This window comes from Callorhinchus milii, unplaced genomic scaffold, assembly GCF_018977255.1.
Source record: "Callorhinchus milii isolate IMCB2004 unplaced genomic scaffold, IMCB_Cmil_1.0 Scaffold4, whole genome shotgun sequence".
NCBI classification, from domain to species: domain Eukaryota; kingdom Metazoa; phylum Chordata; class Chondrichthyes; order Chimaeriformes; family Callorhinchidae; genus Callorhinchus; species Callorhinchus milii.
In genome coordinates, this window is record NW_024704745.1 from 51,289,911 (window position 1) to 51,308,880 (window position 18,970).

Below are 18,970 nucleotides of genomic sequence, written 5' to 3' on the forward strand. Positions count from 1 at the left end.
AATGTTCTAAAATTTAACACAATCTTCAATTTTAAGACAATAGTTTTAAGGCTAAGATCACAGAAAAATTCTGGTCAATGACCTAAATTTTACATTTTTTATATTTAAAAAAAATCAGTTTGTAAATCTATTTGTCAAATCTTTATACAGAAAGTGGTGAGAATGTAGTAGCTGCGGTTACAGCAAAAGGCTTCAACGTGTGTAATTTGATGCATACATGAGGGAGAAGGGAATAGAGAGGATTAGAAGGGTGGAAACATGTGGAGTACAAACACCTGCATGGATAATTGAGCCAAATAATAATCCTCGCATTTGATATTGTGCCTCATCACATCTTCAAGACATCTGAAAGGGCTTCCCAGAATACTCTGTAAAGTGAATTGACTGTATAATTTGTGTGTAAAACGTGGCAGGCAATTGCACACAGCAGTGTTCCACGTATGGTTGTGGGTTGAGTGACTTTTTTAAAGGAATTATTACCCCTGGAAAAGCGATCCACCAATTGACTAAAAACCAGGTTTCTATTTACTACTATGTAAACAGAGGAATGTGAATTAAGGAAATTTGCCCAACGTTTCGCCCTGCCCAGAATTCAAACCCAGATCTCCTGCTTGCAAGGCAAGTGCTCTAACCACTGAGCTACAGGAAATAGCAAGCTTCCATGCAGTGATGTTCAATGTAGTTCTATAGAATCATAGAAACTTACAGCTCAGAAAGAAACCATTCAGCCCACTGAGTCTGTACCAACTCTGAGTAAAATGTTCATTCAATCCCACTGCCCAGGCTTATCCCCAAACCCCTTCAAGCCTGTGTCTTTCATACACCTGCCTCTTGAAACCCCTTACTTGGCAGGGCATCCCAACAACAACTATTTGCATTTATATAGCACACCGGGTAGTGTCTCGCCCCACTTAACAACCAATACTGGTGGAAATATATTCTGCCTATTGACTCTGTCAAACTTTATTTTATGTAATTCTAGAAGCACAAAACTATTTAGTCAAAATTCCAAGGTTATAGATGGCATAAATGCAAAATACAGAGTTTTTTTTCACTGTCCCAAGATCCCACGCTTCAGAACAACACCCATCACTGCACCAGTTTAATATTTTGATATCTTACACCAGGGTGGTCCAACTGGCAGCCCATGGGCTGCATTCGGCCCAGCGATTGATTTTATCCGGCCCAAGACCATTGCTAATATTCCGATTCCCAGCTCAGGTGCCCAGCTGGGGTGTTGAGCACTTTGAGCTATCCTTCCAACATGAAAAAGGTGCTGTGGAAATGCTCTGGAACTCTATCCCCCAGTGCCTTCGCCTTGCCTCCTCCCTTTCCTCCTTGAAGGCCGGTCTCAAGACCTTTCTCTTTGACCGTGTCTTCAGCTCCCCTCTCGACTCTCTACCCCCTCCTCGCTCCCTCCCTTCCCTCCCCTGACCATTTCCCCGTTGCTCGGATCCTGACCCAACTGTACAACGCCTTGGGACGTCCTCCCGACGTGAAAGGCGCTCAATAAATGGAATCTTGTTGTTGTTGAAGTTATGTTTCTGGAAGAGAACCACAAAATATTGCTTATGTGGCCCACGGACCTTCCTCAAATAGGCATCCAAAAGGTTAGACCATCCTATCTTACACAATAACCAGCCTCTGACTGAGAATTGCTGAAGTTTATTCATCAAAACTGGATTAAGACTTTTTATGCTAATTTCATTTAAGACATTAACTCATTTAAGTCGTCAGCAAAATCCTGCTCTGAGATCTTTATCCTCTCTGTCCGAGTTAGACAAGAAAGGGCTTTATCAGGAAAGGACAATATTTCAAAACACTAGGACCGTTTCCTGGATTTGCTTTTATTGCCTACACGAACAGTGCAGCTCATGTGCTTACAAGAGCAGGGTGGCAGGAAGACAAGTGATTAAAAATCCAGGAGTAGAAAAGGGAGGCGAGATTGCATATAAGATAATTAGCCAATGACTATTCTGCCTTCATCTTTATTTGCAGCCTAAAAACAATCTAATCAGCTGTCATTATGAGTTTCAACATGAACCAAAATCTCTCCACTGATGGAGCAGTTGCATACAATGCATGAAGGTCCAATTTCTGACCATTTTAATTTCAGACTAGGTTGACCAAAAGGAATACCGTGGATATGTGAAGGCTTTACTGTACTCTGGCACATGCTTTCAATATTCTCATGCTGAATTACTGATGTTGAAAATTAATGCAGGAAATGGACTGGAAATTTACATCTCCTTCACTGCTTAACAAGCATTCCACCCCAGGGGGGCTATACTCAAGCTGGTGTAAAACGTGAGCGTACATGTGGCTTTGTGGCATTTGGCGCTGTATTAATAGCGTCACTGGGTGAGCCCCAGATTCTCAGGAAGTGGTGGACCTCTGAACTTGGGGCAGAGGTCCACACCTTTCACCTACTCAATCTGGTGCTGCTGGAGCAAAGCTGTGTTCACATCTGGCAAACAGCTTCATTGCTCAGTAATCAGCATACAATCGCTGTTTGGCATTTTCTCCCAGCTGTGCACTATTGGAAATAGCAAGTGCAGCGTCTCAGCTGAGATGGAAATGTGACTAAGTGTAAAATGGAGAGGCACTTAGTCAGTTGTTGATTTAAAATATTTGCGCCTTCATTTAGCTTGCTTTGGGTGATGTTTTATGTATAAATGCAAGGATTATTATGTAGGCAATATGAGCCCCAACACACTCGCCGGGCTGCCTGTTTTTAGAGGCAGCACTAAGCAAGCTTCTAAACTGTTTGTGCGTAGTTGAGAACAAGGTTCTATCAAACAACCCAGAAACTATTTCCTGGGACTAGTGTTGTTAATGGGGCAAGGGAAAGAGGTAACCTGAGGAAGGGACATACCTGAAGCAAGAAGGATGTCGGGAAAGCCAGTAGGCATGAAGTCGGAGAGAGGCATGATGAGGGAAATCGTGACTGTGGGGCAATCATGGGCAAATGGCTGTGGGTCTGCCAGAGTGCATTTGTGGATTGAGTGTAAGTGAGGAAACAGCTAAAGTGATCAAAGGCAGAAGATTTTAGCAGCACAGAGAAGAAAGCTGTAACAATCAACAAGAGGTGACTGTCCTCCCCCTCCCCCTGCTTGCCCTGTCCCAATCTAACTCTGCTCTGGCCTGCTCCATGTTTCCAGCCTGACCCGCCCTACCATCGGCGGCCGAGCTTTCAGCCTCTCTGCCCTCACACTCTAGAACTCCATCCCACAGTCCCTTCGCATTGCTTCCTCCCTTGCCTCCTTCAAGGCCGGTCTTTTTGTTTCAGATTTCCAGCATCTGCAGAATTTTGTGTTATAAGCAATGATGTGTATGTTGCTCCAGAACCTGGTGGAGTGTGTCAACGTGGGAGATGCTATAAAATACAACCTACAATAATAGGGAGACTGTGTTCTTCATCAGTTAGTTTGTGAGGGGACCTTTTGGGAAGGATGCTCCTGAATTTAATTTTCACATCAGGAGAATTTTCACTTACGAGTGAGAATCCTGTTACAATTCTACTGTTCAATGTGCTGATTCGGTGCTTGTGCAGCCCTGCAAAGCAGTAGTTGAAGGGCCCACAGTCACATGTGAAACAAAAGATAATAGCGATCATTATCAGAAAGCCTCACACATGACCTTGTTAGTTGCAGATGTGTACACCCAGCCATTTGTGCATCATGCTCCCAATTCCAGCAAGGCAACACACAATGTTGTAGAGAAGCCCTTACATATATGTCAAGGGACTTGTTTTCCTCAGCAATATACACAAAAATATAAAACTCTGCAGGAGGTACATCTTTTTCAAGGGGAATGCAGCTTTGTGTGTAATGTGGTGCAGATGTAGTTTGTGATTTCCAAAAAATCCAGTTATTGTTCATAATGTCTCTGGACCTCACTATCTGTAATTGCCTTTTTACACTTTACAATATATCCTGTGAAGTGTTTGAGACATCCTCCCAATGTGAAAGGCTCTATATAAAATGTAAGGATTGTTATTTTTATATTGCAACAATTTATTGTGGTGTTTTGTTTAGAAATATGCAAACTCAACATTCCTAGACATACTCCCCTCACTCAGGACTAAAGCAATGAATTAAATAATCCAGCACTGTCACCTCTATCACCAATATTATGTGTTTAACAACTCTTCTAAAGGTGTGAAATACAGTTACAGCTCTTTTGCAATACACTTGCTTCCTGGTAGCGAATACTTCCCAATGCTAATAGATCGTTGTATGATGCCGGAATGCAAGGTACTTCAGCTTGTAACTGGCCATGATCCTAACCAATTATACTATTGCTTTATTTCAGTGACAACCACCATTCATATATACTTGGTTATGACCATTCATACATATTTTCTCTATTCCACAAGTTTGTCGCCGAAAGGGAATGGAATCCCTTTAACAATTGTGATAATGGGAGAGCATACAGCACAGCATAAAACATGTTACTTTGAGGGCGAGGTGAACAGACCTAACAAAGCACCTGAGGCCTGCAGTTTCCTATGATCATGTTGCCTTAAAATTTAAGATTGTGCAAACATTTAAGATCCTCCCAAAATAATAATTATTTGGTCACTGAATCTACAAATGTTTGTGGGACACTGCTGTGCACAATTGGCTGCCATGTTTCGTCCTCAAAATATGCAGTCACTACACTTTCACTATATTCTGTAAAGCGCTTTGAGATGTCTCAACGATGTGATAAAGCACTATATCAAATGCAAGGATTATTATTTTGGCCTTGGTTTTACATGGACCATTAAATATTTTGGGTCTCGGAATCATTATTTTCAGGATTTCAATAGCATGTTGCATGATGGCATAGGTTGGGGGAAGGAACTTGGTAATTGCTGTATGTGGAACAGATCATATTAATCACAATTGCAATGGTTTTGCCGATTCCCCAAAGATCCAATAAAATACTTTCTTCACTCAGATATGCATAGAACAATCTCAGAATAATTGGATCATATGTATAACCAGGGTAATAATAAAATAATAATTAATGTTAGCATTTGATATAGTGCATTATTATCTTAAGGTATCTCAAAGCTCTTCACAGAATTTACTGTAAAGTGGTGTGACTGTGATTTGTAGGTGAACAGATATATGGCACTCATATGAACAATGTGTTGTGTAAATTAGTGACTGGCACTATTTTAGTCAAGTAAGCAAGAGCATTTTTGGAAGGCTCCTGAATGACATTATGTCAGCACATCTTATATTTAGGTATGTGTCTAAATTGCTAGATAATAACCCTGGCATTTGATATAGTGCCTTATGACTCGGTGGTTAGGGCACTCGCCTCTAAAGCGAGAGACCTGGGTTTGATTCCCGGCAGAGCAAAATGTTGGGCAAGCTTCCTTACCCCACAAGTCTCTGTTTACCTAGCAGTAAGTAGGGACCTGATTGTTAGTCGATTGGCAGATCGCTTTTCCAGAAGTAATAATTCCTTAAATTTTTTTTAAAAATTCATCACTTCAATCTACGACTGTTTGTGAAATGATGCTGCTTGTAATTGGTTGCCGGATTTCATCCACACACTACAAAGTAAATTCACTTTGCAGTATATTTTGTGAAGCGCTTTAAGATGTCTCAAAGATGTGATAAGGCGCTATATCAAATGCAAGGATTATTATTATGTAATTGAAATGTCTCTTAGTATTTCACAGGAATTTACTATGAAGTGTAGTGACTGTGTATTTGTTGGTAAATGCCGGTGGCTATTTGTACTCAGCAGTATCCTATAAACAGCCCTGAAGTGAATGACCAATTATATTTGGGAGATTATTGGCAACCTACCATGAAAGCTTTGATTTTAAAACTCACATTTCTTGACTTCACTGATATTCCGATATTTACATTATTCTTAAACTCTAATTTTTATCCTTTATTCCTCCCTCCTGCTGCACCTTTGACACCTCCTCTTTCATTTCTCATATGAAACCCACCACCTGCTCCCTTGATCCTATCTCCTTACAGCTATTGCTTTCCATTCCTCTGTTAGCTGATGTTATCAACTTCTCTTTCATCTGGTAGGATACCCTCCCTTTCAAACCTAACATTATTAACCCTTCTAAAAAAATACACTTGACCCTTAACTCTTCAGCTTTCACTCCTTCTTCTAAGCTGCCCTCTCTTTCCAACGTGCCACAATGTCATTGTCTCCGAGCTTTATTTCATCCCCCACCACATGTAGGAATCCCTTCAAACTAGCTTCTACTCTCCCACCACACCAGGATGGCTCTGGAAAAAGTCAGTAACTACATTCTCTCTGCCTGTGACCTGGGCTCCCTGCAACTTGTCCGCCTTGATCTCTTTTTTTGTCTTCCACACCAATGATCAATCCATCCTCCTTCGCCTGGTGATCCAGTGTAAGATAGTTAAGTTTGCGGATGACATCAACTGTGGAATCAGAAGAGGCAGTAAAGGTCAAACAAAGAGAGCTTGATAGGATATGCACATGAGGTAATAATTGGCAAATGAAGTTTAATATTGATAAATCCAAGGTACTCCATAAAGGATCCAAGAATAGAAAACACAAATTCTCCATGGATGGGATTGAATTTGCCAAGGACAAACGGCCTTCTTCATCTAGACCCACAGAAAGTTGTACAGAGCAAGAATGCAGCCACAAATTTATAATCTAATGGCAATGCTCATATTGTGCACAAGGAATACATCAAATTATTGGTTTTAATTAATTCACTAATTAAGTGATAATGCACTTGTGAGTTTGCTGTAGCGTGGAATGAAAAACTGCTGGCTATCCTGAAGAATGAAACTACAAGTTGATTCTTTCATTTAACTAGACTCTCCTCAATTCCTGGGTACAGTACATACATAAGTGCATTATTACTATTTGATTATACTTTCAGTGTTTTAGAAAAGTGTTCCTTTGATGAAGAAGCTGGCTGTATTTCTGTGTTATATAAACGGCACTACCCGTTTCACCTCTGACTGTAGCAATGGGGTGCTAGATGTAGTCTACTCCATGACCTTAATCAAGTTTGAAAGGATGCTTGAGAGCCAATTAAAACAGAATTGTCCATGGATATGATCAAGTACTGACAGTTTATCTGGGTACATTGGAACACATTTAAATCAGCTGGTATCTAATGATACTCCAGTTTTTTAAAAAATATATTAAAATATATTTCTGTAGTTTTTAGCAAACATTCTTGTATTTGAGAAATATGTCATAAGCACAATCAAAAATACCCATTGTATACTAACTCTTTTGACTTTTTTAGCTTTTAATTGTAAAATAACTAAGATGGTTATTGCATGTTTCGTTACAACCTTTCTGAGGTCTTTTAACAGGTGCAATTAAAGGGATCTGTAAAGCCTTTTCTGGTGTCCCTTCTCTTCTAGAAATGCTGACTCTACAATTTCATTGTGCCCCCACACCCCTCCAGTATTTCAGAACACGGGCTATTTTTCAAACGTAAGTGTAGGCAGGGGAGTTGAAAAAGTGCTCTTCTTAAAAGCTGTAATGAAATCTCAAGACGGAGCTAAAGTCTGATAAGTTAACATGATGTACAGGGGATTCCCTGCAGAAAATGTGGTTTATCTGGCGTAGAGTTTTTTTTCTCTGACAGCAAGGCAAGCAGTAACGCTATAGCTTTCAAGAGTAGTTTTTTTAAACCTCAGGAGGTGTCAGCAAGCTATCTGGCAGGAGCAGCTCACCCAAGTCCAGTCTCCTGTCCTCACACAGGCATACTAAAGAAAATGATCTCCAGAACCTTGGGCTGAACAATAAGCAGCAGCTTCATCCAATTCAATTAAAAGGGTGATCATGTTTCCATATTCATTTTTCAAGAGATTTATTCACTAGACAGCAGATGCATGGAGATGGATAATCCCCTCTCCAACACCACATCCATTTTTAAAAAGATGTTTTGGGGAGAGTAATCTGCTGTCCATCGGTGCAACCTTTTACCGACTGGATTTTTCTTTCTAAAAAAAGCTTCAATTTCCAAATACAATATAAAAACACCGATAATTAATTAAGGAGAGAGGCTCAGTCCGAGACTAGAATCCTAACAATCAGCAGCTAATAATGACTCACCACAGTATATGCAAAAATAATCTTTGTCAATCTGCCAAAATAAAAGACCGAACATTTATGTATACATAACTACTGTGTGCGTGTGTGTCCCCGAGAGATGTTCAGGTGTGAGAACGGACTCAAAGTCGAATTCAGAGTCTTGACAGTATTTTTCTGATGGAGCAGCATAGGATTGGCTCTCTATATAGCACACACACCAGGAAGACAATGGGGAAATCAATCTTCAGAGGGTGTGAACTGAAAATCAATGTCGAGGCGATGCGAGAGCAAGAAACCAAATGCTCCAGGTCAGTCAGCAGAACAGGATTTCTTTAAAACATACTTTGGGTGTCTCAATCATTTGAACTTGACACCAGAAGGTGCCTCAGTAGATCCACTCAACCCTTCAATCTTTCAATGCAGAATAATCCTGTCTACATTATCAATGAGAATTGGAGCTGTTAAGACATGTTCTTAACCAAAGCATTGGTTCTAGCAGAACAAGTACCATATTGCACCTTTCCCCACAATAGATTTTGTGGTCTCCCTATCAAATGACATATGGCCCCATTGTTTATCAGTTAATTCATGACAGTCCAGTGTCTGAACATGGGACCTTCCCTTCTGTGTGGATCAATGTGAAAAGTGGATAGCGATTTTACTGAGTTACATTTAGAACTGCAACTACCCAAACACATTAACAAGCAAATGTAAATGTGCAAACAGAACATTCCATACTCAGAACCACCAGCGTTTGAAAGCTCATAAAGCCAACAACACGAAAGTGAAAACCTTTTGGAAATAATAGTATGGAATCAAAGAATGTGAGAAGAGGCACATTCTTTTATAAAAGCTGCCCGAAGTCTCATTTGTGCCTCCTCATGCCGTGACATGTATTGAAAATTCCAATGGTTTATCATTTTAATCCCAATCATTGTAAAGTAAAAGTTAAATCTTAATTGAAAGAAATTCCCAGACATTGGTTCTGATATGAGCTACTTACACTTCTACTGCAATTGTGATACTTGGGAACAAAAGAACCAAGTAATGCAAATACTCCCTGAGGAATTAATTTTAGCGCCCACAGGAGTAGGAATTGTATACTTGCATACGTTTTGTGTTAAACTTTTTTTTTACGAAGCCCTACAACTTAATTACAACTCTGTACTACCTTCCAATGATTTGGGATTTAAGATGTGATCATTCCAAGCAAATTTGCGGCATTATGGATGCTACTTTAAGGTGGAAGGAAGTATAATTCCATTAGAGCACTCACCTCGTAAGCGAGAAGGCCTGGATTCGATTCCCAGGCAGGGCGAAACATTGGGTAAGTTTCCTTACTCCACACGCCTCTGTTTACCAAGCAGTAAATAGGAACCCGGTTGTTAGTCAATTAGTGGATTGCTTTTCTGGCTATAATATTCACCTTCAAATAAAATAAATAAATAATAATTTGGTTACTCAATCCGCAACTGTTTGTGGGATACTGCTATGCGCAATTGGCTGCCGCAATTCGCCCAGAAAATACCCATTCAATTCACTTTGCACTATATTTTGTGAAGCGCTTTGAGACATCTCTAAGATGTGATAAGACACTATATCAAATGCAAGGATTATTATGTAACCTTAGTTGGCCTGCAACACATTGATACCAAGTGAAGTTCAATGATGGTACGAGTATAAGGCAGCTTTCTCTCATTTGGGTTCTTAATCAATTTACTATGTTTGCACTGAATTTTCATAGCAGACAGCTCTCTTCAGATATCTTGTCACGTGTACAGTACCAGACAGGGATTGTTGCCTTGTCACATGCTGCTGATGTGTGGTTACAAGTGCTGGTTTCCAAGACTACTTATTGCAAAGGCTGGTGAAATAGTGATATCGCTTTCATGCAGCTTAGAATTTATAAACACAAGATAATGGTGTGAAACACGGGGATGATGCAGTGAGTTTTCCAACTAGTAGTTTGCATTAGTGAAACTTCTGCCAGCAATTATATACCAGAGTAGCCCACACACTGGAGCTGTATTGGTGCAAACTTAGTAAAATTGAGGTTTCCATCAAATTTCAATGCCAATTTAGACGAGCATGATGTTATGTAACCAAGATTAAATATGTTTTAGCACAAACTACTTTTTATTTCACTTGAAAATTTTTACAATCTTCTGAAATTGTCAGTGCGACATGTACCACTTATTTTTGTTATTTTGATAAGTTTTGTTTAGTTTGTATAAGTGGACAATTATATTAACAGGCAAAATAGAGGGAAAGGGTTAAATTGAGCTCAGAAGTCAGCCTCAGTTTACTTGTATGAACTGTTTATGTCCAAGTTCTAAACTGAGACTGTAACCTTGAGTTTTAACACTTGCAACGGGTTAGCACTGTTCCTTGCCAGTGAACTCATGATCTGAATCCCTTGCTACTAACAGACCCCTTCCTCTCTCCTCCTCCTCCCCTCCCCCAGTTTCTGGTTGTTTCTACCACCTATTATTTGTACTGGTTGCCATGAGAAGAATAAAAATGTGCTTGCATGCGTATAAATCTTACATATGTAGATTTTTCTTCTAATAAGTAGTACGAGTAGTGTAACTGCCCACCAGTATAAGCAGCACAGCTCGACTAATCTGCCCACATGGATTCAATTGTTGAACCTGACAGTGTGAGGGAGCTGAATTAATAGCTAAAAGCATCGTGGATTAATGACTGCACATTAATTCAACTCTTGTTCACTGTCCGACTCCGTAATCTCTCCAAGACAGTTTTTACAATGGTTGGCACTCGCCTTCCAAACAAAATACTCAAAAAAACTTCAACAAAAAAGGAAGGCAAACAAGATGTTAAAATGAATCCTAATTCCAGTGTTTGACGAGATTTCCTCTTTAATCTGTTTTTTTTTTGCTGATTCTGTTTTGTGTCACATTAGCAGCTGGTTTGGGATTAGCTGTGTCCATATAAGACCTACAAAGACCCTCAGTTTGATTGACGGCCTGAACATGTTGTGGTAGACTTGCTATTTGTGTTGTGATCCATGTTTGCACATGACATCATACACCTATTGAGTGCAATGCACTGGTTTTTGAATTACTGTTTTCTGCTGTGAAGTACTCGAGTTGCCAGCTCACTGTGGCCATGCATGCTCAGAGCAAAAGGATACAATTTATATCAGTGGGATGCAAACTGAACCCATGCCTGCCATGTAAATGGTTTATTAGCATTTCAATACAAGCTGCATGGAAATTTCCCAGTTTTGAAGCTGCTGATATGCAACTTTACCCATAATCAAAATGAAATTCACGATGGCTGTCGTTTGTAGTATTACTGTGAGTTCAGCTTGTGATCACAACAATTCGTGAAGCCAGGAATCATACACAATCCTGATGGAAGTTATGTTCTGTCAGAAGAGAGCATTTTTATTCTCTCCCTCATCAACACTTAATGGCTGATATATGACTATCCTCCTTGGGAGGGAGTGAGGGAGGTAAGTGGGGTCTCCTTGGAGCTTAACTGTCTTTCGGGTGACATGTTTGACAATGGAATGTCAGAATTGAGCCAGCCCTCTTTGGGAGTCTTGGTAGTCTTGTAGCTCAGTGGTTAGAGCACTCGCCTTGCAAGCGAGACACCTGGGTTCAATTCCAGGCAGGGCGAAACCTTGCGCAAGTTTCCTTACTCCACACACCTAATAATCCCTTCAAAACAAAACAATAAGAAATTGATCATTTTCAATCCACGACTGTTTGTGGGACACTGTTGTGCGCAATTGGCTGCCGCGTTTCACCCACAAATATACGGTCAATTCACTTTACAGTCTATTTTGTGAAGCGCTTTGAGACGTCGAGAAGACGTGAAAAGCGCTATACCAAATGCAAGGATTATTATTATCATCCTGAGCCAAGAAGGTCCGAAGTATTCCAGGGCACTGCTGATGATCACACAGCCAGCCTGGCTCATCGGCAGGGAAGGGCAGACCAGACACCGGGGCCAGGGAACCACTCAGCTTCTGTTAACCCTGCAAGCTAAGGCGTTGGTACTAACTGGACAAGCAGCAGAAAAGCTTTAGGCAGTGCTCTCAATAATAATAATCCTTGCATTTGACATTATCACATTTTCAATGTTTCAAAGCACTTCACAGAATATATTGTAAAGTAAATTGACTGTATATTTTGTGGGTGAAACGTGGCAGCCAATTGTGCACAGCAGTGTCCCACCAACATTGTGGGAGGTTATTCGCGGACAGAGAAACGCACATGTTGATAGATTGAGAGACAGGAGGAGGCCGACACAAAGGGATACTGAAGCAGAGATGCTTTTTATAAAGGATGTTTTATCGAGTGGCCCCAAACCTCTATACCAGCCTCTCGCTCTCTGATTGACCAGGATTTAGCCAAACGCTGTAACAAAGGTTTTGATTTTAATTTAATAAGAAGAATCCTTGCATTTGATATAGCACCTTATCACGTCATTGAGACATCTCAAAGCACTTCACAGAATATACTGCAAAAGTGTACTGATTGTGTATTTTGGCAAGTTATGTAGTTTTTAAACTGGTTAGATTTCAGCACTACTCCAATGCACACAAAGCCTTGACTCTTGCCAACCTGCACCTAATACTTTCCAGAATTGGGCAAGCAGGGTGCATTCCTCCAGAGAGAGAGTACACATGCCATTCCAATAAACATTTCTGGAATTTCCATTTGTAGGTGGAAGTCATTTAGTTTGGATACTCTTAAGCATGGTGATGGATTTCTGCATGTGTCAAGACACCTGGCTGACCAAAAAAAAAGGTTCCATAGACACTATTTGCTCTCCTAGTTTTATTTGGGGTTGAGTTGGCTCCAAGGTGACACAGCTGGGAATGGAATATGGGAATTAATACGATCCTCTATGGTGTTCTCAGTAATTTGGTTTGTGACTTGGGAAGATCCACAGTACTTCAAGGCACTGCTGATGACGGCCAGCTGGGGTTTTGACAGGATTTAGGTGAGTCAGTAATTCAGCAACCTGGAGGAGGTTGCTCCTGCACAATCTTCTTCGAGAGCAGAGTTCCAGGATATTGACAGAATTCTAATGAAATGGGAATCCATATTAAGGAATGTCAGTCAGAAATATAGCAAGTTAAACCCCAATATGGGCAGCAAAACTAGCTCTTTCCTAATATAAATAATTCCTTATACCAGTTAACAAGAACTCTGCCTGTGCATTTATGTACTTGTGTCTAGAGCTCTGCTTTCTCCGGACTAAATAATATGAGGCAAGCAATATATCTGATGCTATTGTTTACACCACTCTAGAAGGTACTGCTCTCAAATACACCTGCACCATAAGACACTGCTCAGAAAGGTATAAAAGCACAAGGAAATTTTCCTTTGCCTTTAAGACTAGAATAAAGTGTTAGCAAGCAATTTCACATGATCCCATTAGGAAACTATATGGTTTGGAATATGTGATATTAGTCTGACCTCAAAGATGGAGCTGTTGAAGATGGATGGATCAAGGACACGGCTCTGAAGAATTCCTCTAGCAATGTCCTGGAGCTGAAATCATTGTCCTCTGACATTCACAACTATCTTCCTGTGACCACTCTGATAGCATACATAATGGATGTAACTAGTAGCATGTTTACAGAATAACATAAAAACTGATGCTGGTGACAAGCATTGCATGCTAATGCAGACATGTTAAGCCAAGTTAGTTAGTTGGGGGCATAGTTACTGCACTTTCCTGGCTTCGCTCTCTCCGTGGAGTTCTTCTGTGTTGGAAAAAGACCCATGAAGCAATGACTTCCAGGAGGAAAACCTGATGGCACCCACCTACCTTTTCTTAAGCATTCCTAAAAGATTTTAGGAAGTAAATAGAAGGGAAAGATTGTTCATCTTACTCTAAACTCAAAGATACGCCCCTATATATCTTACTTAACAATTTTGAGAATATTCCAAGTACGCTTATCTTAATAGGCATTTTCATGAAGAGGTCTAGTTCGGGAATACATAATCCTTTAATTCCAGAATTAAAGAGCTGCTTACTATTTCAAATACCTACTTATATTTTTTAAGTATCACTTTGTGGTGCAAAAGAGATTAAGGCTTCTTCAGAAGAGGTAATATCAGAGATAAATGTTAGAGGCCTGGTGGATTGCACTCTTGGGACAGAGTCTGGGTAGGTGCCGATTGAAAGTGAAGGATTGTACTTTAGTGGGCTTGGATAACAAATGATGCTCTTGTGCTCTCCTTGTGGCCAGTTTATAGATCAGTATTGGCAGTGGTTGGCAGCATATCACTGTCCACTCCCTTGTCAGAGGACTCTTTGTGAAATGCAGCTGCAGGGAAAAACATGAAAAATTATTTTAAAAAGGTCTTCCAAAGAGCTGACTTTAGTTTAAACAGGCGCATGATACAACTGATCTCTTGTACTTGTCGTCGCTGAAAGTTTGTAAGGGTACACTGGCTCAAAGGGTAAATGCACCATGTGGTCTGATGTGAAGCCAGACAAACTAGGAAACAATTCCTAATCTGTGCTAAGTGACTACCTCATCAGGAGTCAGTACGATTGGTGTCAATGGCTCACATTAGAAAACCATTGAACCAGGGCTTTGACTCCTAGTTATGTATGGTCCAGTTATCCTGCTTGAAAGTGCTTGTAAGTTGAAGTCAGTGTGCTTAGCTGTGGTGCCTTCTTATCATCTTACCTTACTGTATCTTCCCATGAAGACTGGGCACTTGGATAAAATGGCAGCATGCTTTTCAAGACTATGGCATTTTACACTATCATCATTCTCAGGTTGTATAGGCACACAACATGAGTAACATAGCACGTTCATAATCCCTTTATCAAACCATGTCTTTATTACCAGACATTTCCTTTTGGCTTTTGGTTTAAGGAAAATTGTTTTTAATCACTGTGGAAAATATAAACCTAAATATACAGCAGTTTTACTTACAAAGTTAAACAGATATTCTAAAATATTATACAACTATCAGAAACATTTAGTTCCCCAACATCCACAGTGTATAACTCCACTCTTGACAAAACAGGTTTTATTGTACAGGCTTCTAAAATTTTAAATTTCTTAATTTTTTGTACAAAGTACAGAAAAAATATTTTAAATTCATTTTTAAATAAAATGCAAAAAAAAGTAAAACATGTTTACATATATATGCATAAAGGACTGTGTGATGTCTGAATGTGGTAATCCAAGATGAATCCAAGCCAGAGCTCTTCTGGTGCAAGGATATGTTTTTCATTATCTTACAGGCTACTGGATTTTACCCAATAATTGTACCTGACCACAGCAGGTAACTTTGTAAACAATAAAGTGAAGTGCCTCACCACAACTGAGCCTTCCAATCAGATCACATGATCAGGACCACAGGGTCTGAAGGCAGACACCATTTTTACATCAGTGCTTTTTTCCCCCAAAAATAAAATAATCAAATGAATGTGTTTACATATGCAGTTTTGCCAGAAAAAAAATCCCTTTTTTAGGCCGACTGCCAAAAAGCAGAAAAATACATTTACAGAAAGATTAAGAAACGGACTGTATACAAAAAAAGAAAAACGTATAAACAAAAGTTTTGTTTGAAAAATTTTCACAAGTCCATCCAAAATGGAATTCTGGTTTCAAATGTACAAGAACATAGTTAACATTGCTGTTAGCAATCAGGATAGTGTTCTTTCAAACACAGCAATTTCCATGTAACACATAATTTACATAATCTGTTCTGAAATTAGGTCATAAAGTAGCGACAGCAGCTGATAATGTGACCTGATCCTTCAGCAGTTAGATGTATGTTTCAGCCTCGCCATCGGTGTATAGGTATGTGACTGATGATCCAAGCAGCTCCTGAAGTTCACTTGTGAATTCCACCAGCTCCAGTGTTTGTCTGTTATCAATGTCCTTAGTCTCAAAATCCTCTGGGTAAGTGAATAGCTGGCTCAAAGAAGCCTGTCTATAAAACTCAATTTCTGAAATGGTGGCATTTTCAATATGAGGAAACGAGGAGTGAAAGATGCGGGCTGACACCTTCAGTTTCCGTAACACATCAGTTAACAACAGCCAGTTCCGGGGACTGTGATGTAAGGGAACAGAAGAAAACACATTGCATGGTTTGCTTAATTGAGTTGCAGTGCCACTTAAACCATAGCTAGACATGTATACAAAAATATATTTATTGAGGTGGCCTTCGAGATAGCAATTAAAGATGCTCTCTACTAATTTGATGTTGTCTAGGTAACTATGCTTTAATACCCAACAAACAAAATGTAGTTACATAGAAACATTGTATATGCAACACAGAAGATTGTTCAGCCCACTGTGCCTGTGCCATAGATTGATAGTGGAACTATCCACTCTCACCCATTTCCCCACCCCCAGATTGTGAGTGTCTGAGTACAAAAAAGTGAGTGTAAGGGAATAGAGATGGGAACAAGCAAGACAAAAAGAGAGAGAAACTTGCAAATTGTCAGTCGCATTCACAAAGTACAATTTTGCTAATTATGCTTACTCCTATAGATCTTTGGTTCGAGATAAGCCTTCCTCTCTAATGCCCATCTTGGGCAATATCTGAAGCCACTTCCCTAATTTATGCTGTGCCTTTAGAAAGAGGATGCATTCAGAGATGATTATAACTGGGACAGGTGGCACTGAGATTCAAACTTACTCTACACCAATTTTACCTTATTGTTGTGAACTATTAGTATTTTAGAGTGAAAAATTACTCTTGGCCAATTAATGGTCTCAAGTCAAAAACCATGGAGAAATCATCTCATACAAATACTTCTTTGTTTATATGAAAGTTAAACATGCCAGAAGACTATAGATGAAAATTACAATCATATATTTGGTAGCTTTACCAAATATTTTTAAACGGAGTAGTGTATTAACATTGAATTAGCTTCATTGCGCTCACAATCTTCTGACTCAGTTCTAACTGAATCAAGCTGACACCTGGTACAAGACTCCAGAGTGATGATACTGTTGGGGAGTTGTAACTTAAGTGCAAATTATGCAATTGTCATGAAGCTGAAAATCTTGGTAAAAGTCAAAAGGTCCAGAACTTAAAGTGAAGCCCTTCGAGCTACTGACATCTCATTTTGGAATTAAGAAAACAATAATTTTAAGAGAAGGTTGGTGAGCCAAAATCATATAGAGAAGGTGACTCTATGGGCATGTGACCCACAGACAAATTCAGAGAAAACCTCTGTGAAGAGAATGAACAATGTACTTCTCTGCTTTTTAAAATAGACTGGGCTGTTTTAATGTTTTTACTTCATGTAAATAAATGTGGCCCCTCAGTCTTAGCATCTAGCCGGTCAAGCAATAACTGTCTTTTGATAGCAAAGTGAAATCCAGCAGGAGCAACTGATACAGGGGAATTGTTAATCCCTTGGACACACCCTCTGTAATGCAAATAAGCATGTGCGGTGACTCCAAGAGGTTAAAAATGTTTTTAGATTTTTATAGCTTTATCACAATGAAGCATTTACAGCTTTAGCAATAATTAGTCAAATGAAGTGACTATTTTGTATGGAGTCATTTTGTACACAGTGAGATTCCACAACTAGCTATGAGTTAAATTAATCTGGAGGGTATTTGGCCAGGACAAATTCCCTTCTCTTTTTGAATAACATCATATGCGATCTTGGATTAGCATCTCATCCAAAAGAGTACCTCTGACAATGCAGTGCTTCCCCAGCAATGCACTGAAACATCAGTGTCGACTATGAGCTCCTAATAACTGATTGGGGCTTGCACTCACAATCTTCTGACTCAGTTCTAACTGAATCAAGCTGACACCTGGTACAAGACTCCAGAGTGATGATATGGCAAATTCTGATAATCCAACCGAATTAAAAGAGAGTACCTACCCCTGAGAGAGCGAGACCTGAATGTTGTGACAAGGTAAAAGAGGCGCGTCAGAAAATTCAAATTCCAACACATCATCCAATTCCTCCTCTTCATCACTTGGGCCAGGTGGATCATCCAAGACATTGAATCCAGTCTCTTCTACTGATTCTGGAATCATAAAAGACAGTAAGAATGATGACTATATGGCTAGGAGATTTTTTTGTGGAAGAATTGAGCAGTATTATGGTTGCAAAAAAAAACTTGTGCACAAAAATGTATTTTGAAAAATGTAGAATTTAAGCTTCTAATATCAAGAAATTTGATAAAATGACTTTAACAGGAAACTTCTAAAACAAACATTATATAGTGCCTTTCACGTCAGAAAGACGTGTTGGAACTTGAATTTTCTTTCACGTCAGAAGGACGTGAAAAGCGCTATATAAACAGCCATTGCCAAGGACTTATTTTACCAAATTTACCAACCACAAACTTCTAAACCAGAATAATTCTAATCAAAATACTGTTGCTTTAAATAACTGTTCACATTTACCTAAACAGGACTTCCTAGCAATTGTTTTCCCCCTCACTGATTTCTCTACCTTTCCACCACTCTCCTCTCCTGATGGTATTGGACTCCCTTTTAACTTCTCCTGGAGTGGTTATCTGATCTCTGCCCCAACTGAGATCAGATAACTTAGAACAGATCAGGAATCAAATCAATAACTTTTTGATCCATTTGACAGTGGTACGCTAGCTGGTCAAAGGGAGCAGCCGTTCTGGGGAACTTACAAGTCATCGGTTTCCTGATTTTTAAGGGTTTTTTTTTGCAATTAATGATTCACCTCCAATGTTACACTATGTTCAGATGACTTCTACGATGGATATCCGCTATTGTGAAATGCCCTGAGAGGCCGTCCGGCATGGAGGGTGCTATATAAATCCAAGTTGTTGTTGATATTGTCATTGCACCCTCCTTGGCTAAAATATACTTAACTAATATTTGATATAGTGTCTTATCCCATCTTTTAGATGTCTCAAAGCGCTACACAGAATATGCTGTAAAGTGAAATG

At 39.6% G+C, this 18,970-nt stretch overlaps 1 protein-coding gene across 1 annotated transcript in view; it reads right to left on the reverse strand.

The window, feature by feature from the left end:
- Positions 1 to 15,146: 15,146 nt before the first annotated feature.
- The window catches only part of LOC103183793 (BCL-6 corepressor), a 131,486-nt gene continuing 127,662 nt past the window's right edge, over positions 15,147 to 18,970 (reverse strand). Inside the window, exons 15-16 of the mRNA XM_007901480.2 lie at positions 17,920 to 18,067; positions 15,147 to 16,121 (exon numbers count right to left, since the gene is read on the reverse strand). Coding sequence (XP_007899671.1) covers positions 15,833 to 16,121; positions 17,920 to 18,067 — 437 coding nt within the window. The 3' untranslated portion in view covers positions 15,147 to 15,832. The remainder of the gene's footprint in view (positions 16,122 to 17,919; positions 18,068 to 18,970) is intronic.